Source organism: Haplochromis burtoni, unplaced genomic scaffold, assembly GCF_018398535.1.
Source record: "Haplochromis burtoni strain Fernald_Lab_line unplaced genomic scaffold, NCSU_Asbu1 Contig_149, whole genome shotgun sequence".
Lineage (NCBI taxonomy): Eukaryota > Metazoa > Chordata > Actinopteri > Cichliformes > Cichlidae > Haplochromis > Haplochromis burtoni.
Genome location: NW_024582510.1, coordinates 864435 through 885314, shown reverse-complemented (window position 1 = coordinate 885314; position 20880 = coordinate 864435). Strand labels below are relative to the sequence as shown.

General features: G+C 40.2%; 3 protein-coding genes across 6 annotated transcripts in view; all 3 read left to right on the top strand.

Moving 5' to 3' along the window:
- The first annotated feature begins 2445 nt into the window (after positions 1–2445).
- Positions 2446–11582, top strand: oscp1a (organic solute carrier partner 1a). Its single transcript, XM_005938734.3, has 11 exons — positions 2446–2917; positions 3102–3131; positions 4201–4355; positions 6031–6198; positions 6285–6365; positions 6466–6569; positions 7494–7622; positions 7707–7761; positions 9798–9943; positions 10030–10090; positions 10341–11582. Exons 1-11 carry the CDS (start codon positions 2806–2808, stop codon positions 10467–10469), a joined length of 1170 nt encoding a protein of 389 aa, XP_005938796.1. The 5' UTR covers positions 2446–2805; the 3' UTR covers positions 10470–11582.
- Positions 11583–11638: 56 nt separating this feature from the next.
- lsm10 (LSM10, U7 small nuclear RNA associated) lies at positions 11639–17112 on the top strand. Of its 2 annotated transcripts, none has more exons than XM_014338888.2 (2): positions 11639–11742; positions 13131–17112. In XM_014338888.2, exon 2 carries the CDS (start codon positions 13137–13139, stop codon positions 13548–13550), a length of 414 nt encoding a protein of 137 aa, XP_014194374.1. In that variant the 5' UTR covers positions 11639–11742; positions 13131–13136; the 3' UTR covers positions 13551–17112. The 2 variants fall into 2 exon arrangements, with proteins under 2 accessions (XP_014194374.1, XP_014194373.1); XM_014338887.2 differs by having other exon boundaries at positions 11656–11787.
- A 250-nt stretch (positions 17113–17362) lies between these two features.
- The window catches only part of eva1bb (eva-1 homolog Bb (C. elegans)), an 11390-nt gene continuing 7872 nt past the window's right edge, over positions 17363–20880 (top strand). The window contains exons 1-2 of one of the 3 annotated variants that reach the window (XM_005938739.3): positions 17363–17859; positions 18010–18065. The gene's annotated coding sequence lies outside the window, so the exon portion shown is untranslated. Of the gene's footprint in view, positions 17860–18009; positions 18066–19609; positions 20074–20880 lie in introns of those variants that run through there. The other 2 variants (XM_005938738.3, XM_005938737.3) reach the window with 2 other exon arrangements.

Sequence of the window (20880 nt, the reverse complement as noted above, 5' to 3'; positions counted from 1 at the left end):
GGTTCAGGTGAAGCTGTTGCTTCAGGTGAAGTTGATGGTTCAGGTGAAGCGGTGGGTTCAGGTGAAGTTGATGGTTCAGGTGAAATTGTAGGTCCTGGTGTTGGTTCAGGTGAAGGTCTGGGTATGATTATTATTCTAGTTGTGGGTTCAGGTGAAGTTGTGGGTTCAGGTGAAGTTGTAGTTGCTGATGTTGGTTCGGGTGAAGGTCTGGGTATGATTATTATTCTAGTTGTTGGTTCAGGTGAAGTTGTGGCTACAGGTGACGTTGTCAGTTTAGTTGTTGGTACAGATGCTGGTCCCTCCTTTCCAGACTGTCCTGTTCCATCTCCGTGTCCACATTTACATGGTTTGAGCTCAGTGATTATTTTAATAACTTCAGCACTGGGGAAGTCCATACTTATGACACCTAAGCAACCATGATTTTCTGAACTGGTTCTGTGTTGCTTCAGAAAGTTGTAAAGCTGTTCGTTAACTTTTTGAGCCAGTTTTATTGGTTTCTCAGTAGTTGATGCTGACGCGCCGGTCACCATAATGTGACGTTCACAGAGGTTTGACTTGATATTCTTTATTTTTTTTTCCACATTTGTGAGCCTATTATGTTCAAAGAAATGTGAGTCATGGCTTTCTGTTCCAGCTCGAAACACATCAGTCTTGAGAAAAACAATCTTACCCCTTGCATCCTTCATTTTTGGTGCTAGTGTATTTGTCCATATTTTACTTCGGAACTTGTCAATTATTGTCTTCATCAAGTCTTCAGCATCCTTATTATTATGAAAAACTAACTTATGGAATGTCACTTTTAGAATCACAGTCTCATTCCTGTGGTTTTCTAAAAAATCAAGAATATCTCTAAGAACTTCACCTAAGGGAATTTCTTTCCCAATCAACCAGTGACTATCCCCAACATAAATGGTTTTTTTAGGAATCCAATTTCTAGAATGCAAGTCAAAATATCGTACTCCTACATTAAGTTGGTCTTTCAAATTCCAAACTTGACTTTGCAAATAACTTGCAAATATTCCTTTGTACAATGTTAAGCTTTCATGTGTTCCAGGGATAGCGATAGCAGATAGTGGGGTCTCTTCAGGTATAGACTTCATCCACTCCCGGTTATAAGAGCTTTGACTCAGGACTGGGTTTTCATTGAAAGCTGACTGTGAACTTGAGCAGGTTATTCTGATGAGAGGAAGACATTTTTACTCTGTTAATTCTTTTTCATTCAGAACCCCCCCCCCCCCAAACTAAGGCATATTAGCAATATTTGCTATTTATATATGTTTTTGCAATCACAACAAATTAGTCTTAAAAGTAACACTAGTTTGAACTATTAAAAACACAGCACAATTTATAATTTTATGTTTTACTTACATAGAGAAAAACCAGAGGAAATGATAGAACTCCATAATAAGGTTTTAGGCTTGTCAGTTGAGTTCCAAATTTCTTTCCAAAATGTGTTTAAATGATTGTTTCAGCAAGGAAATAATTCACAAAAATTTAAAAAGCTGTTAGCTGCAGACATGACTGTAACAATAGACAATGGTGTGCACTTAAGTGAGCTGCTGGTAAAGTGAACATGAAGATAAACTTTGATTTGCATGTTTCTGCTCTCTTATCTTTTATTTAGAGTAGTGTAGGAGAGGGAAGGAGAGAAATTCTTGTGTTACTCTTTTGGATGTATTAGTGATGAGCAGCAGGAGGAGTATAGAGCACGATGCTTTTGTGGATGAATCATCTGCCTCAGAATGTGAATAAAACTCAGAATACTGTGGAAATAGAGCCTGCTCATCTCCTTTTTGTACACAACCTATGTGTTGGTCTTCCACTTCAGCTTGTGGTCAGTGCAGATACACATAAGTGCACCGTGGGTATAAAAATGAGTAAAAAAAACAGCCAATGTCCAAAAGAAAAGCTTCAGAAAGTCAGGAGAACTATTTCTCAAGACTTCTTTAAAAAAATTACAAGAAACTGTGGCTCACTTGAAGTAAAATATAAAGAAATAATGGGGGGGAATAGATTTTTGTACAAGGAATGTACAAGATGTCCCAGATCAAATACGCTAAGCTAGCTAAGGCTAGTTATCATGCTAAGCTGACTATGCTACACACCTAAATGATGAGGTAAAAAGATACCATTAAAGACTGGTAAAGCTTTATCATTACTGTTTACAAACATGTTTTGTTTCCATGTTTGGTGCTGGGGGAGACTTGTCTACATGAGGTTTTGAGAGCTTTGCAATGAAGAGAGGCCTCATCTCTCAGCATTAGTTGCCAACCGCACTCATTCTCTTGGTTGAATGGGAGCAAATCCAAGCTGGAAGGTTAAAAGATCTGGTGGAAAGTCTCCACAGGAGAGTGTAGAATAAAATTTAACAATTACACGTACACATATGTTCTTTTAGCACTTTTGGACTTTGGTTCACTGAATAGCCCTTTAAATGTAACCTGCTTATAAAGGGTTAGTTAGTTAGTCTGTTTAATCTTGCACATGGCATACCCATTTACCTTCTGTGTTTGGTTGTAATGTGCTGTAACGTCATCCTTATCCTGTCCAATAAGCTTCTGTCTGTACACTCCTTATCCTCTTGTTGGCCACCTGTTACATCTTAGTGAGCAGAAGAATGATCAGATAAGACCTAGCATGAACATTTCACTTAACAGTGGCAATCCACAAGAGGAACAATCAGTTAACTGGGTGGAAATGAGAAGAGTGGTTTTCAGCTGCAAAGGATTTTTCTCCTTCTGACGCCTACCTCTGCGACAGCTTTGTGCTAAGGAGCTAATCCTCCTTTTCTTTTGACTTTGCAAGATGTCTATGAGAACTCTCCCCCTGGTTTTCATTAATCTGGGTGGAGAGATGCTTTACATACTGGACCAACGCCTGCGAGCTCACAACACCTCAGAGGACAATTCAGAGAAAGGTAGAGGCAGCTGACATCTTTGTAGATGTATCTTCCCAGTTTGTGTCAAGCTGTAGCAGTCTGATGCCAATTTATAAACTAAAAAAAAGTGCTTTTCTTATGTCAGATGCATAACTACCCAAATTACAAATCTGCTTTCCTTCTTTTTCTTTCTTCTTTTGTTGGAAACCCAACATGGCTGCAGGAGTGTGGTCAGAAAATGACAGGAAAAGAGGTATTACTTGAGCGTAATGTTCTTTAGTCAGCTCCTCCAGCATCTCTGAGCTCTCTTAACAAGTCAGAAAGTATATAATTTTCTTGAAAACACATGTGAAATTGTCACACAGAGCCAGACAAGTAGCTAGACACCTACCACAAATTTGTTTAAATACAGTGCACCAGCCACTTTATTTGGTACACTTTTGCACTCTGGTCTTCAGAACTGTGTTAATTCTTTGTGGCACAGGTTCAGCAAAGTGCTGGAAACATTCCTCGGAGATTCTCATCCATATTGACATGATAGCATCACACAGTAGCTGCAGAGTTGTCAGCTGTGCATCCACGATATGACTCTGCCATTGCACCACATCCCAAAGGTGCCCTATCTGATTGAGATCTGGTGACTGTGGAGGCTATTTGAGTAAGTGAAGTACGGCATGATTTTAGCTTTGAGACATGGCACAAAGCTGGAAGCAGCCATAAAAAGAGATTGGTATACCTGAACCTTAGACACAAGGATCAATCTATGCGCATAAGGGGCGATCGTGACTCAAGAGTTGGCAGTTCGTCTTGTCATCGGAAGGTTGCCGGTTCGAGCCCCAGCTAAGTCAGTCTCGGTCATTGTGTCCTTGGGCAAGACACTTCACCCGTTGCCTCCTGGTAGTGGTCAGAGCTCCCAGTGGCACCAGTGTCCGGCAGCCTCGCCTCCGTCAGTGCGCCCCAGGCCAGCTGTGGCTACAATGTAGCTTGCCATCACTAGTGTGTGAATGGGTGGATGACTGAATGTAGTGTAAAGCGCTTTGGGGTCCTTAGGGACTTATACTTAAGCTTCATTTGAATAGGTGTACTTAACAAAGTGGCCAGTGAGTTTATTTAGACTGTCTCCCATATATATTTGGAGTTGTATAAATGAAAAAAAAAATGCATAAAACAATGGTAAACAACAATTTTTTTTTAAAAAAAAATTTACCATTTTTTTCCTTTTTCATGACCTCTGTGTTTATCGACCGCACTAAGAAAGAAGTAGCTTCAATTCAAAAGCAAAATTCTCCACCTTTCTGTTTGGCTGCTTCTCCATTTCACAGTCATGAATGACATCGTTGGGACCATGTTCAGTAAAGCCTTCATGGATGAACTTCTCAAACCTCAGCAGCTGTATTCTCACAGGACATTGAAAACGGTGCTAACTCGGTTAGCGCACGCCTCCATCATGAGACTGAACCCGGCCAGCATGGACAGGGTAGGAACAGGAGCACTAGATTATAAACAGCAAGTGAACTGAAAAACTTTTTAAAGTAAAAATCTTCCCCTTGTTCACAATGAAAGTTTTTCCCTTTACTGGAAAAAATACCAGGAAAAACAGAGTCGATTCATTGATCTCAAACCTATGACTCAGTCCTTGAAGTTTGGAAATAAGCTTCCACAGTTTACTCATTACCTCTCCCTATAATGCAGGACTGTCAAACCTGCACCCATAAAATTTACTTTACTTAATGGAGCAATGATTTTATGCACATCCCGAGTCATTAGGGACTTATAGTCATGTGAAAAAGAAAGCAGTCCTGTAAAACCTTCCTGCTTCCATAGGGAATACTGTATGTAGCAGCCAGGTGCTGCTAATCAAATGCATTTCATAAACTTAATGTGAGCAAGTATGTCCACTTGTCAAGTCTAACAAAATGCTTTTGGAAAACAACATTTTGCAGGTCAGGACCATTCAGGTGTGTGTTAACACAATGCCACAATCTTCTCAGGATGAGATGTCCTAGAAAATTCACTCAGAAGTCAGACTGTGCAGAAAACCCAGGAGCTACATCTCAGACTTTACAGGCAACAATTGGCATGTTAAATTTTAAAGTTCATGACAGCACAACTAGAAAAAGACTGAACAAGTGGTTTGTAGAAGAGTTGCCAAAACAAAGCGTCTTCTCTATAAATCATTCATGGCAGCAGAGCACAGGTTTGCAAAGCTGTATCTGAATAAACCACAAGATGGAAAGTGTCCTGTGTACGAATGAGGCCAAAGTGGAGATGTTTCGGTAAAATCCACAGCACCACATTTGGGGAAAGCCAAATGCAGCATACCAGCAAAACACCTGACATCAACTGTTAAGCACGGTGGTGGACGGGTAATCGTTTGGGCTTGACCTGGACAGCTTGCAGTCATCGAGTCAAACACAAACTTCTGTGTATACCAAAGTATTCTAGAGTAAAATGTGAAGCTATCTGTCCATTAGCTAAAGCTTGGCTGAAATTTGGTCATAAAACAGAACGATGATTCCAAGAACAGCAGCAAATCTGCAAAAGAAAAGAATCAAAATGTTGCAGTGGTCCAGTCAAAGTCTAAATCTCAGGTGACTGAACTGCTGTGCACAAGCAAATTCCCACAATCCTTACTGAGCTGAAGCAACACTGTAAAGTAGAGTGGGCTGAAACTTCTCCACAACGATGTGAGAGACTGATGAAGTCAAGCAGTTACTACTTATTACTTCTAAAGGTAGTTCAACGAGCAAATGAATTGTGGGTTGTAGTTAGTTTCTCACAGGACTGTAACTCAACATATATTTTATAATTGTATTATTTGTTTCTGAGAGTTCTTAATTTTTATTGAGGGTCAGATGATTTTTTACTTGTTACTTTCTTGATTTGTCTTATAATTTCTTTGTTATTATTATTAGCTTTTAATGTTATTGTCTTAATTGCATCTTTCTCTGTCATATTAGTCATGTGAAGCAGTTTGAAGTGCATTAACCTCACGGAAAGTCCTACACAAATTGCTTTCTTACAGATATTGATTGATAATTGATTGTCAGATTGTTCTGGTATCTTATTAATACATAACATGACAAAAAATGTAAACATTTTACAGCTCTGTTAATTTTTTAAGGTGTAGATTTGTGTTTTTGTTCTTGTAGCTTTATGAGCTAATGGTCATGGCTTTCAAATATCAAGTCTTCCTTTGTCTGCGGCCAAAAGACCTGCTGCTCATCTCATACAATCACATGGACACCATCAGGGAATTCGTGAAAGACACTCCCATGGCCGTGAACCAAGTCGATGAGACACACAGGAAAATCATTGAGGTATGACTCAGATAACTGAAGTTATATAAACCTTGTATTTATAAGGTGCAAGCATCCTCTGCAGCCATCGTCTCTCTTTGATGTAGGCATACTCGTCTTTATCAGAGGGTGAACTCCAGCTTCTCAGACAGACTCTCCTCACATTTTTCCAAGACATGCACGTTCGTGTGAGTCCCCTGCTTGAAATCCCATCCTCCTCAAACATATTAATATCAAATTAAACATTTCATTTTTCTGCTTTCAATTAATGCTCTCTCTTTTTCTAAGGTATCACTTTTCCTAAAAGATCAGATCCAAAATCCCAACGGACGGTTCGCCCTGACGACGTCAGGCCCAGTGCCTCATGGGACTGATGTTCCTGGGCTTATTAGGTATGTAGGTTACAGTGTGTGCAGATGGTTTACATATAGTTTTGAAATGAATGTCAAGGAATCCATAAATGTAAATCAAAAATATGTCCTCAGTCATATCTGTCACTGTCAATGTAATAGAGCATTTTATGCAAAGTAATAAAGGTCAGCTATGCGCATTTATCCTTCCCCTGATAGTAAGCGCTCAGACGTGCCCCCTTTAAGCAGAAATACATTTTGTATACATGCATTCTTCAGTTGTAAGATTTCTGGGGGGATTTTTGCACATACTGCCTGTTTCAAATATATCCACAACATCCACAACGGTATCAGATCTGTGCTTTGGCCCATATGTGTCTTAAGTGTGCCAAAGTGACCATATCAAAAGACTTCAAAGCAGTCATTTCATCAGTCTTTCACTAATTTCTTTGGATTATTTTGTTTACAATGAAAAACAAGCACAGAAAAGACCTAAATTTAACCTTTGTTTGTCTTTGTTGAATCAGAAAAGCACCTCCTGCCTCTGTACCACGTATCCCTTTACTTCTACAATGTGATATTTTTACATAAGTGCTGATTAAAAGCATGTGCTGTAAGCATCATTCATGCAAACTAATACACATGCGAGTACTTTATTAATGTCTGTCATTAATGAGTCTGCCATTCTTTGTCAGATTCTCAGTGTCTTTATCACATATTTGCTTCTAATTCAAGTTTAGACATTATAAGCAGAATTAATTTCTACCGTCAATGTTTATACACTGAGCCTGATTTAACATCTGCCACTTCATTAACGCCACTAGATGTGGCCACTCTGTGGCCTGGTGGTCTGATGCAACTCTGAAGTCACCGCCAAAAGGCTGACCAATCCCAACTTTCAATTTTCTTTAAAAAAAAAATGTGTCCACAATCCAGAGTGTCGCCATCTGTTTCCTGTTTTCAAAGGATATTTGACTGTCGCGGCAGAGAAGTGAGACGAAGGGAGTTCCGCTCTGGAGGGAGTTACACCAGCTCCATCAGAGAGGGGTCTTTCGAGCTGCATGGAAACAGAGTGATCAGACTGGGCATGAACATGTATGTAAATATGCTGCTGGACACTACATGATGAACACACACACTGAACCTGTGGGTGACACTGCTGCGTTTCATGACTTAAAGGTACACTGTGGATCATCCAGAGGAGACACACACGTCCAGGGCTCCCTCTGTAAAGGTAATAACATGTCAGGGAGGTCACAGATTTCATTTTACAGTTATGGTTGGTGATATATATATGTATATATATATATATAACTTAATATTGTCCTGAACTACACCTGAGCTCTTGCTGTTGTGAAACCATGAAATTATGTTTAAGCAATAATAGCAAATCATATCATATGGAGCTTTTTTCCTATAGTGGTGTTTAAAGGATGCTCAGGTGGCACCAAGGGGCTCAAAGTGTGCTGAAAAAAATATCCACTACGCGGTTGCACCACTTTCACACTCACTCCACTAACTTGATGCTTCCTAGTTTGTCTGGAGCCAGAAGTGACAATTTTTGAATCAGATGGTAGGGCACCGAGTTAGCTAAGGTTATCTAGCTGCAGCAATAAACCCAAAAAACCAGACATATGCTTGATATATTAACATATTTTTAGATATTTCTTACGCCAAAGGAACCCAACATACATTTGTTATAGAGTGGGAAACTGTCCATGTGCCTCCAAATCACTTTTTATACCAGGCTGTGAACATGCATTTAAATGCTGTAAATTTGGATATTTTTTAATGGAGGTCTGCGGGGATTCACTCATTTTTGCAGCTTGCCTCAAGTGGCCACTCAAGGAACTTTAGTTTGTTTTGTACTTCTGTGTTGGCTTCGTATATTAGCCCCAGAAATTCCTGCTTGCCTGGACATTGATGCATAGTAAAAGCCGTTAATGCTGTTATGGCAGTGGCCCGTTCCCTGTGGTTTGCACACGCAGCTCTTTATTGACACACTTTTTGCATATACACTTAAACTCACCTCACTTGCCCCGCTGTTCAAAACATCTCACTGCTGTAGGCTCATCATTGTGTGTCTCTCTACAGCCTCACACCTTCTATAAGAGAAGAGCTTGATTGGGTGTGTAAGACAGGTGTGCCCAAACCACACTACTGTGGTTTCCTGGCTTCTACAGCTGAGCCAGAAAACCACACCCCAGTGCTACTGCTGTACAAAGAGAAGATGGTAATCAGATTAATGAAATAATAATAATAGTGTTTCTCAGTAACTGTGAATGTTTGTGTCTGCTTATATTATCACCATATCAACATTAAACGGCTGGTTAGACAGTGTAATGTTTAATTAGTCAATATTAACATTAATAATGTTTGAAAACTTGTAGTAACTCTTGTGCTGCCACTGCACCCCTCCCTTTCCTGAACCATTATCCACAAATAGAGAAAACTTGGAACAGTTGTGAAGCTTCCCAGGAGCGCATTAGTTGCAAAAGACTCCAGAACAACATCTAAAGAACTGCAGGGCTCACTTGTTTCAGAGTGGACCAAAGTGGCATCCATGAGAGAAAAACACCACTGACCAAAAAGAATACGCAGGCTCATCTCACATTTGCCAAAAACATCTTGATAATGAGAAAGAAGCTGGAATCTTTTTAAGCTTTGCATGCCGTTACATCTGGTGTAAAACTAACAGCATTTTATTAAAAGGAACATCATGCCAACAGTCAGACATGGTGGTGGCAGCGTGATGGTCTGACGCAGGTTTGCTGGATGATTTGCCAAAACTAGTGGAACCATGAATTCTGATTTCTACTAAAAAAAAACCTGAAGGAGAATCTCCAGCTATCATTTCTTGCCCTGAACCTTAAACAGGCTGTTCTTTCTTAAAAACCCTCCAGTTTGGCTGAATTAAAAACATCTCTGTAAGGAAGATTGGGCCAAAATTCCTCCACAGGGATGTGAAAGACTCATTTTCAATAAAACGCTTGATTGTAGTTCTTGCTGCCAGCAGCGATGCAACCAGTTATTGGGTTTAGGGGGAGTTTTCAGAGGGCCAGGTAGCATTGGAGAACGTTTTTCCATTAATAAATTATATAATTTAAAAACTGCATCTTGTATTTAGTCTGGTTCTCTTTCTTTATTATTAGAATTTGTTTGATGACCTGAAACATATAAGTATAATAAATAGAAAAAGATCAGAAAAGGGGCAAATACTATTTTCACAGCTCTGTTATAACCTGCCTCTGCACCTCCATCGTGCTGCAGGCAGACGGCTCTCCCAACCCGCTGGCGAAGGAGGAGCTGAACCTGCTGGCTCGTCTGATGGGCAGCATGAAGACGGAGAACAAGCCCAAAGACGAATCGGGTTTTCGAATCAACCTGTTCAACACAGACAAAGAGGAGGCGGAAGCGTGGGTGTTCTTCTTTTCTATTTTAATTCCCTGTTGTTACATTAACATAAATTTCCTCATCAAGGCCTTTTTATCTTGTTTCACAGAGGAGCATCAGCTAGTGCTGAGGAGTCCTTGTATGGAGTGATAAATATTCAAGCAATGCAGGTATGATCATGCAGACTCTTCTGGAGTATTTCAGTGAACTAAAACTAAACCACAGTCAAGAAAACAGTTTAGTTTGACTTAAAAAAAAAAGGCAACTGCTGAGCACGTGAACAAACCTAACAATATAAACAGAAAATCTGGCAAAAAAGTGTGTTAGTGTGAGTGTCTGGCTACACTCTGGACTGTTGTTATGACTGCCATGTCTCTCTTAAAACATCTGTGATGAACTTAATCCAAGTTTTTGGTTCAGGATGAGCAGGCGGCATCGGAGTTGGCTCGCATCGCCGGACAGTTTGAAGAAGAAGAAGAAGAAGAGAAACCCGAAAAACCCAGCAACAACAAGGGAGAAGAGCTCCTGGCCATGATGGACGACCTCTGACTCATTTATCCAGTCTGTGGTTGTTTGATGATCGGATGGTTAATCTCCACTGTGAACTTTAATCTGAAATATGCAGTATTCAGTGAAACAGATGCAAGAACTCAACATTATAACACAGTTACAATAGACAGAAACTATTTTCTATGTTTAAATTGCAGCTGAACTGACTTGGATGTTAAACGGTAACACCTGCTGTGTTTGAGGTTTCATTTTCTTTTTAACAATTTAATGTTAAATAAAAGTATTTATTTATATTTACATGATTAGGCTGGCTCGTGTTTACATGCTGTAAAACAAAATGAGTTGCAAATGTTGCTGTGAGGCAGGGAAGAAATTAAATGAAAAGGATTGATCATATTTTTAAATACGACATCTAATTGGACACGTACTAATTTAAATAAGCTATAAACTAATATTTGGATAATGAAAATAAATGTTCATTGAGACGATTTCGTTTCTGCAGCAGCAACCTGTAGGGGGTGCTGTTGTCTTGGCTTTGTAAGAAAAGAACAATCTCATGAAGGTTTCTTTGATTCGGAGCCTTTGCTCTTTGTTTATTCGGCTTTTAATCAATTAATTAATTAATTTTAATACTTATATTTTAAATATGACAACTAGTACTGTATGAATCCAATAAGGTACAAAAGGGAACAGAGCAGTGAGTATAAACGTTCATGTAGGCATAAGATCATTTAGCATCATCCTTTCAACAAGGTGTACTATTAAATAAAAGAGTCATACATGCATACAACACAATGGCAATGGTGGGAAAAACAGTTTAGAATATCGTATGATTTTTCTGGTTTATTTCCTTTAAGTAGTTTAGAAGATTTTATGTATAACTTGAATTTATACAAAAACAAAACAAACAAAAACACCAATTTAAACACATATAAGATTAACATTTTTAATGTATTTCTTTTGTGTGGTTTTATATTGGGTGTTTTATGATGTTCTAAATCTGTCAGTAGAATTTTGCTTAATTAATAAAATTTTACACTCCAGAGAGCAAATTTATTAATCTTAATATATACTTTGCAGCTTTGAAATCCAGCATATATGTGAAAAATAATGTTGCTGTGATGACATCCTGTTCTCGGGTTCCTCATTTATGTCCTGGATTGTATTGTATTAAAGCTGGTTATGAATAAAGTTTTTATTTTTTTAAACGGTTGACGCAAGGACGACGGTGAAACGTCATCACGTCGCTGCTCCTCTGTCGGGTTTCTGCGGGAAAACGAACGTGTTGAGATGTTTTGAGAGGTTTCAGCAGGTCGGTGTTTCGCTTCTACATGAAACCTGTGTTTAAATAATTCAGGTAAATGTTACAGACATCAGCGGAGGGAGAAGCTTTGATTTACACTCATGTTTTACGCATTTTGGAGCTTTATTTAGTCGCTGCTAAAGCTAAGGAAACGCTAAAAGAAAAGAAAAGCTAGCAGAGAAGAGTAACTTTGTGCTTTCAGATACAAATTTGAGTGTCATTTTAAACGTGTTTTTATGTTTTCTGTAGGTTTAGTTAAAGCTAAGATGACACTGCAGTATATGACACTATATCTTCTGTATTACCATTTATATTCGGCTGTAATGTGCATATACGGGGGTTACTTTGAAAGCCAAATATGAAAGTGTTTTTTGGACCAATAAAGAAAATGCGGTTACGGGATATGATAGTCACGAGATGCAAAACAGACTACGTGTGTCTGAATGAGAAGCTGATGTGACAGTGAGGCAGGAGGAGGCTGGCGTGGTTTGGATATGTGCAGAAAGGATGCTGAATATGAAGACCTCAAAGGATTCATGTAGTGAAGGAGGACATGCAGATGGTTGGTGGTGACAGAGGACGTTAGGGTTAGGATGAGATGAAGGCGGATTAGCAACCTTCAGTGAGCTGCTGAAAAAAGGAGGAGAAGAAGGAGTTGTTTTGGCAATTAGGATTACCATTAATTGACTTTACATCAGGTCAGCTGGTATTGATCCCCTGATTTTAATAAGTGACAGTGGAATAAAATTATTTTGTTTTTTGCTCAGAACTTGTAACAGTTTCCAGAGTTACATTGGATCATCTCTCCAGCAGATAAAGAAAATAAGACTGGAAACATTTAATTCACTTCATTCTTTTTATGTGTGTTTTTTGTGAGCTCCATTAAAAAACGCAGTAAGAAAGTATCTAAGACAGCCTTTTTTGATCCCTACATTGCAGTTTCAGTAGAGCCCCATTAACAGCCTAAGAGGATCTAACGTTGATGCAGTCACATTGTCTGGGCATGGTGCTCTTTTCCTAAGTCCTCAGAAATTCTTCTTCCTTTACCTTATTTTCAGTCAGAAAAGTGATTAAGAAAAGATGGAGGGAGGGAAATCTTTTTTTTAACGATTTGACCACAGCCTCTTAGTCGTCTGACGTTTATTAAATGCAGGATTGGTTTGTGACAGATGAGATAAATCGCATTTAAGCTGTGCAGGACATTTTCTATTTGACATGTTCCTGTGTTTTCTCATTTTCTGATTCTAATATTCTGTCCACAAAGTGTGCAAGGTTTTGCAAATTTTTGCTTTATTGGTTTCAAGGTCAGAATCGGTAAACCACAGAAACACGTCTCAGGTACCAACACTGCATCACAGACTCTAATCCAGAGTTATCAATCTTCTGCTTTTCTGCAGGTTACTATGGAGCCCAAGGGAGCTGAGTCTCAGCCATCCGGCATGGGGCCGGTTGAGGTGGTGAACTCTATTCGGGAGCGAACGATCACAGAGAACAGCATGGTGATCCTCCTGCAGGGCCTTCAGGGAGAGGTGACCACGGTGGACCTGAGGAACGAGAGCACGGCACGTGGACGCGTGGTCAACGTAGATGCCTTCATGAACGTACGGCTAGAGGACGTGTTGTACCGGGACCGGCGGGGTCAGCTCACACAGCTGCAGGACCTATTCATCACTGGCAGGAACATCCGCTATGTCCACATCCCCGACCATATGGACATAATGAAGACCATAGAGAGCCAGCTGGCCAAGATTCACCGCGTCCGGAACTTCGGCAGTGAAGGCGGAGGCAGGAAAGAGTTTGCCAAGAAAACAAAATGACTTTTTTTTTTTTTTTTTTTTTTTTACATTTGGAAAAGACGCTGCTTGTGTAAGGTTCAGAGATTAGAGGACAAACACCAGTCTAGACCAATAGTTTACATCCTGAGGGCCCACAAAGTGACTCCAGGGTCAAGAACAGGGAGAGAGATCTCAGGTACAGTAAGCTATAGTTACAGTCCTCCTTTTCATTGTAAAATACTGGAAGCTGTCTTTAGTGCTATAAAAACTGAACAGCTTGGAACCTGGGATGAAAGGCCACAATCTGGGTTTGATTTCTTGTAAGGATCACAAACTCGAAAGGCTGATATCAGTAAATGTTTTAAATGTTTAAAAATAAAACTCAACAGACTGATTTGTTTCCCTATGTAAACACTGTAACAATTCTTTTTAATACATTGCGGATTATTTCTTGGATTAATCGATCCTTGTATCAACTCAAAGAAGCTCTTTGGTTGAGATAAAAAAAAAAGACAAACTATTTAGGGGGATTTTTAAATGAGATATGATGAAAATGCTAAAAAAAAATCCATCTGAGAATAACGTGAAATCTTTTTCAATATAATTATAACAACTAAATGATAGATCCTCTTTTGCACAAAGGGTTTAACTTAAACAACGCCACAGCTTCTCTCATACTTTGCTGACTTAGAAACAGTGAAGAGTCTTATCTCTTAAACATAGAGAATACCCTAAAGCAGTCACTTTTTGTGCCTTTTGAGGTGCTGCACCTCATATTTGTACTAAATAGCAAAAATACATTTATCATACATTTCTCCTAATTTTTATAGTATTTTCTACACCTCATTTGCAGAATCTGGACACCTACATTTTTTGCTATTATAACACCAGTGAGGTACACCTGTCAATGTAAGCAGCCATGCTTTTTACTCACCAGACGGATCAGCTAAAAACAAAAGTCACCTCCACACTGTTGTTATAAAGGACGAGATTTAAACTTGGGGGTCTTATGAGATTTGACTCGCTTTTGGAGGCTCAATTTTTCCACCGCCAGAGGTTGCAGCTTGTTTATTTTGGCCCATGTTTCTTTTTTTTAAGTAGGTTTCCCTTTAGCGGGATTTAAGCATTAGTTAACTTCTCCCACAGTTGTGGTTTGCTCCCCACAACAAAATGACTCAACTTATTAAGCTCCTCACTGTCATTCTGGGCCTTTTGATGTGTCGCTCTCTAATAACTCCCTCCAGCCAGCAACTTAATTAACTATCCTAACTTTTGTGCTATCGCATTATTAAAGATCTCTTTTGTCTGTCTTTCAGTACGTTATCATTTTAATTTAGTTGTAAAAATACTTTGAGGGACTTGTCTTTTCTTACCAAATTATTCCCAAAGTTAATCTCTCTGCTCCAGCTCAGTTTTATGAGAACTGAATGGCTCATATTGCAGCTGACACTGAATGCGGTTGTGGTGTGAGGGCCAGTGTATTTACTGGTAAATGGTGAGCATCACAAAGCCCATCTTTCTGTGTGTTAAAAAAAACAGCCCTAAGTTAATCACTGCCTGTATGCAGGAAAACATTAGTCACTGGTGGGGAAAAACAAGCCGACCTGTTTCCACAGCTCCACAAACATCTCTGCATCAGCGAGCAAGTCGCTCTCAGTCACGACATTGACATCCACTCTTGTTTTTTAGCCAGTGGAGACAAGCGTGGCGGGTGAAAGGAAGGTAGTGTTTTGCTTGGTGTTCTACCCGTGCGCAGTTGCGATCGGGAATCTGGGGAATTTGCAAAGTGCTATGTTATTCCTACACAGCATCAGGAAGAGGACAGGCCTGACATAACACAGGCAGCTGGAGCAGATAAACCCCGCACTGTGGACAAAAAGGGCGGAGGTTCACCAGCCGTTACTGAGTGCATTAAATTAGGAGGAATATGCACGCAGGAATGTCCCTCAGCAGTTGGATCATTGTTTTGGGCTTTAGCCTCAGAGTGATTTTAGGGACATATTTTTCTCTTGACCAACCCTGAGTGTTTGAATGACAGCAACCACATAATAACCGCTTATTGCTGTGCTAAAAACACCAGCGAGTGCCACATCAACGCTCACTAGACTCAGAATAGTACTTTACAACCGCATAAACAGGTCTTTTGCAATACTTAAGAGTCTGGGTTAGTGTTACAGGAAAAAGCACCAGTATAAATAAGAAAGACAAGCCCTGCTTTCATCGCTGTAGTCAGTCTGTAGAATTATATGCTCATACTTTTAGAAATTAAAGGGGGGCTGTGTTGGTTTTTGTTATTTTCTGTCGCACATACTGTTAAAATGATGAATGCGCTCATATCCAGTTCTGTGGAATTATTCATATTTTGGCTTCGGCTGAGGTTTAAATTCACTCCCAGCAGGCCACAGAGTCAGGTTCACTTCAGTTCACTTAAATGAATTTAGTTTCTTCAGTTGAATTGAATGGAAAAATATAGACTTACCTTTTTGACAAAGCTCTCAGTCACACAGGCCTATAGACCAGTTGGCAACCCCCTTGCAGTCTCCAGTCGCTAAGAAGAAATGTGTGTATTCCCCAGACCAGTGTTTGAGTATTAGTTGATTTGAAAATGGTTGCCAACAGGGTGCTGAACCAAAGACCTGCCTGTGATTGCGTTTTGTTGCTTGTAGATTGCTGTGGTTGCCTGTAGTTTGTATGGAAGATGCCAACTTGTCTGCAAACATTCACAGAGTTGTAATGAAACTTGGAAAAGTGCAACACAAACTTGACCTTCAGAGCAAAATAGTGCTTTACTTTTATTTTGAAGGTTAACGTTCTCCATTTCTGGTTTGCATCGCACCTTTTCAAGTTTCACTGCTGCTCTGCAAGTAGCTGGTGAGTGGTTACAGATGAGTTGGTGTCTTCCATGAAACTGCTAGCAACCTGACGCAAGGAGAATTTCCATTTGACCTAACAACTGTAGGCAATCAATTGCCAACCAGTTGTGGAATCCTTATTTGTCCCTAGCAACCAGTGGTTTCCAAGGGTCTCCAAGCCTGTATGGTTTTGCTAAAATCAAGCAGCGAAAGTGAAATGAGTTTTTAAATGTAATAAAAGACAGAGGAGATTATTTTTGACTCACACATTGACGACCACAGTCCCATGGTTATTCAATTACTCAAGTGCAGCCCTACAAAAATCTTAGTGACCATATAGTTTCCTTAAAGCACAATAACCTGGCATGTAATGTGGATTGGGTGTTCTGGGCTGCTGGACTGAGTTCAAAGGTGCAAACTGGACTGGTTTAAGAACTATTTTGCTCTTTTGATCAGTTATATTAACAATGTGTCGGCTGTGTGACACTGCAGTGTAGCTCAAATCAACTATGAGCATCTCCTGTTTCGGTTGTTTGATAGGTTTTACAATTTTTATCTCCTGGTGTCGTGTGGAAAGCTCCAGCTTTGTAAAGTCCAAGTCAGATTTCCCCATGAAGTATCAATCTATTCATCGGTCTCCTCTCCTGCTCCACAAACCTCACTCTGAGCTCTTTTTACTCCCCTCCAGGCTCAGATTAAAACACAAAGAGCTCAATTAATCCAGGAGCCCCCACAGCAGCGTGGCCCCATGCCCACAGACAGGGCAGGGATAGCTCAGTAGGTAGAGTGGTGGCCCCGTGATCGGAAGGTCGGGGGTTCGACTCCACTGAACAGCTACCCTGAGGTACCCCTGAGCAAGGTACCGTCCCTACACACTGCTCCCCGGGCGCTGCACTGGCGGCTGCCCACTGCTTCACTGGGTGAATGGGTTAAATGCAGAGGAACTATTTCCCTACGGGGACTAACATGCACACTTTACTTTACACAGCTGCCACCTAGCTATTTCCTGTTCCACCCTCCTGGCTTTTAACTGTGAACAGACCTCAGTGTTGGGCATCCAGCAGGACAGAGAGATCACCTCCCTCTGGTCAGGAGTGTGTGGGTCATACCTGGAGAGGATAGAATAGCTAAAATAAAAGACTTCAGCGCAGTTTGGAATTTTTATTTTGGAGTTCGATGGCAGTGAAGCATGCATGGCTTTCACTTCTCTCAGGAAAAGGAAAGACCTCCTCCAAAACACAAGTGTGGACCACTACTGGCTGGTCCTCCTCCCTCTGAGGGATGAGAGGGAGTGAATCACAGTGGAGGGCTGCTCGCTCTTCAGTCCAGCAGCGTCTGCTCAGCTGTCACGTATGCCGAGTGACCCACGACCTCTCGCTGCTGCTTTTCTGCCCGAGAGAAGATGGGAGTCTTATCTAAGTGACCGGCTCCAAACGTGGATCTGAATTCTTTGTTTTGCATACGGAAGTTTTAAATCTGTCAACCTGTGCATGACTGAGGTGAGTGACTTTTATTTAACTTTATCTTTGCTGGGAAAAAAGATTTTTTAAATTTTATTACACCCCTTAACAAATATAAAGCTCTACTGTCATGCAACTCAGTAGTTTATTAGCATGGCCTCCTGTTTTTTTTTTTTTACAACACCACAGACAATTAAAGGTTTTTACAAGCTGAGGAGCTGCAACATGCCCAAAATTATAGCACAGTGAGTATGTTGTCACCCAGTCTGTCACATGTATTTTCCATCAGTCTTAATCTCACTCTCTTTAAATGTTTTTGACAGCAGCTCCACCTCATTTCTCATTTTTTTGACTACTGTTAAAAAGTAATTTTTCCAGCAGTTTCAAGTTTCCTCATTGGACTTAAACAGGATTATCTAAGCAGGAAGCGCCGAGCGGGAGTGCATTTTACAGGGTTTCACATAAACAGCTGCCGGGCTATGCTTGCGTGGAGGTTGTTGGACTCGTCTGGAAATGTTAGGTGTTAAATCTGTCTGCCCGAGACTGCGGCTGCACAAAATGTGTCCCTCCCTCTGGTATTTGTGTGGTGCTTCGAGCTCACCACAAACTGCCAGTCCTGGAGCCATGAAGAAAAAAATATTTATACACGATTTCATTCTGTAATCGAGAAAACAGAAAAAGAGGCGCCTCTTTGTGTCATTTCTCTGTATAATTAAGCATTAAAAACGTCGCCTTCTTAAAACAAATGAGAAAGTTCATGGAGGGCACTTTTTTCCAAAAAATTTACAAAGTCTGAATGTTGCACTGAAAAAAAGAAAAAAATTGTAATTAAAGTGAAGCTGAGATAAAAGGTCTCTGCCCTAAAAATAACCTCATACATAAATTGCAAAACCCTAGCCAAGTGAACAAATGCGATGTGTGTTGATTAGCAAACAGACAGTTGAAACTATGAAGGTTTGAAAGGTGATGCTAACACTAAAGTGCCTTAAAACTGCATTCTTTTTCATGACCACCAGGGGGGAAATGTGTGGTTGGAAAAAGACTTCTAGTTCTATCAGAGAACAGCCCTTTGTAAACACTAAGTTTATGGCCTCAATCACTCACTTCAGGTCATATTCAATATATAATTAAGTGAGTTTTGGCAGCTTTCCTTTAGTCTTCTCATGGTTACTTCCAAAAGATGGACCTAACAAAAAGCCTATAAGATTTTGCAGTCGTTAACATAGTGACTGGTGAAACGACCACATATTGTGAATTTGACTATGAAACCTCAAGCTCACTGGCTTATAGAATGCAAGCTGTAATCGACAGCCTGTTGTACATACCCTGGATAATCCTCCTCTCTGACTCTTAGAATGACCAGATGGACTTTTTTAAGTTTGTGAAGACATTTAGTCTCAAGAGCTGAAACGTCTGCTCGTAATGACCCACGCCTTTTGTCACAAATTTGCTCACATGATCAGTAGTGGGTCAACAACCCTCAGGACCACCCCCATGGGGACGCTCCTCCCTGTGCTCAAGACTCACACAACCTGGACAACTGAGAACCTACAAATCCCCAAATTTACAAAATTAACTATTTTATTCTGTATGACCTGAAAGTAGAAACATGAACTGAGCAGGAAGGCCTGGGGATGTTTTTTAATTAATTTTTTTTAATTTTGTGAGTCTTTGATTTTCTCTGTTTTTATTCCATTAATGGTAGTTTAAAAGAATAGGTAAACAAAATTAAAAAAAATATATAATAATAATAATTTAAATAGATAAAAAAATAAAGGATCATTTTTAAAAATTTTACGTTCATTCTAGTTGTTGTTCTAAGCGGTGCTTGGCAGCGTCATGAAAAGTTGGAACAGCGTGGATCTGGATCATCCGGCCTCCTGCAGTGTCATCTCACTTTCCCAGCGCTGATAGTGAAAGTCAGTTTGGGATTGTTGTTTGTGCTGTGGACTGTTTCAAGATGCAATGATAAAAATCAGATTATGGAAAGAACTTTTATCCCCACCGGAAAAATAAAAATAACTAAGCAGACACTGAAGGAAATCCTCCCCCAATCCCTGGACAAATTGCTCCCTGCTGTTGCATAACACTTTATAACTGTTTCCTCGTTTTTATTTAAAATTTAAGTTAAAAAATAAATAAAATGTAACCTCAATGTTAAATCTCTGTGCAGATGGAGTTATACTAACCCCGCGAATCAGCCTTCAAGTTAACCTAAACTAAGATTTGCTTGATATTTTTGCCCACAGACACGTGAGTGTTGATCTTCTCATCCAGCTTATTTCTTATAGGATGGAAACAAAAAAAACTTAGAAAGAATGAGGTGATATGTGCACTGTGATAAATGCTGCAGTCTTGATAAACTGTGTAAAAGTACAGGGTGTAAAGTCAGTCTTTAATCGTTTGAATCGAGCTAAGCTGAAAACTAAATTGCTCACTTATGTTGTTAAGGTCTGGGGGCAGCAAATTGGGGGTGCAGAAGTAGTCATGCTTCTTCTTTGATTAAATCCCAAACAGAAGGCAGCGTTGGTTGGGAACCACCAGTTCCCATGAGTAAATGGACCCCGAGCCAGCCACAAAGCAACTACAACTTTAATTTGCCCAAAAGCAAATTAAAGAAAGCCTTTGAGAGCACACTGGGGCTGCCAAAAGTCGCTGGGATAAAGATCAGGGTGGGAGAGCGACCCAAACCCCCAGCAGCAGCAACTGGAACGGGGCACGGTTTGGTCCTCCCCAGAGAGAGAGCAGGAGAAAGAAAAACATTCGGCTCCCATGGAAATTGTTTTTGTAGTGACAGGGAATGTGAGGGGGTGGGAAGTATCAGTCATCATGTTTACGTCAATCCTTACTGTAACCGTGGGACCGTCTGCGAGACGGGTCCGGAGCAAATCCATCTACCGCGGTCTAATGCAGCCCCTCGCTCTCTTAAAGGGTCAATTCACCCAAATAAGAGAAGGATGCAGTCGCTCTGAGAAGCTTTTTTTTGTATGGGAAATGTCAGGTCGTTTTGTGCTGACATCCGTGGCTGTCCTCAGGATAAAAAATAAATATATATATATA

Bases quoted from the DNA above. Each gene is read 5' to 3' on its own strand.
- oscp1a (XM_005938734.3), top strand. From the start codon at position 2,806: ATGTCTATGAGAACTCTCCCCCTGGTTTTCATTAATCTGGGTGGAGAG. The intron at 6,199-6,284 runs GTATGACTCAGA...TCTTTGATGTAG, and splicing joins CACACAGGAAAATCATTGAG to GCATACTCGTCTTTATCAGA. The intron at 6,366-6,465 runs GTGAGTCCCCTG...TCTTTTTCTAAG, and splicing joins TCCAAGACATGCACGTTCGT to GTATCACTTTTCCTAAAAGA.
- lsm10 (XM_014338888.2), top strand. From the start codon at position 13,137: ATGGAGCCCAAGGGAGCTGAGTCTCAGCCATCCGGCATGGGGCCGGTT.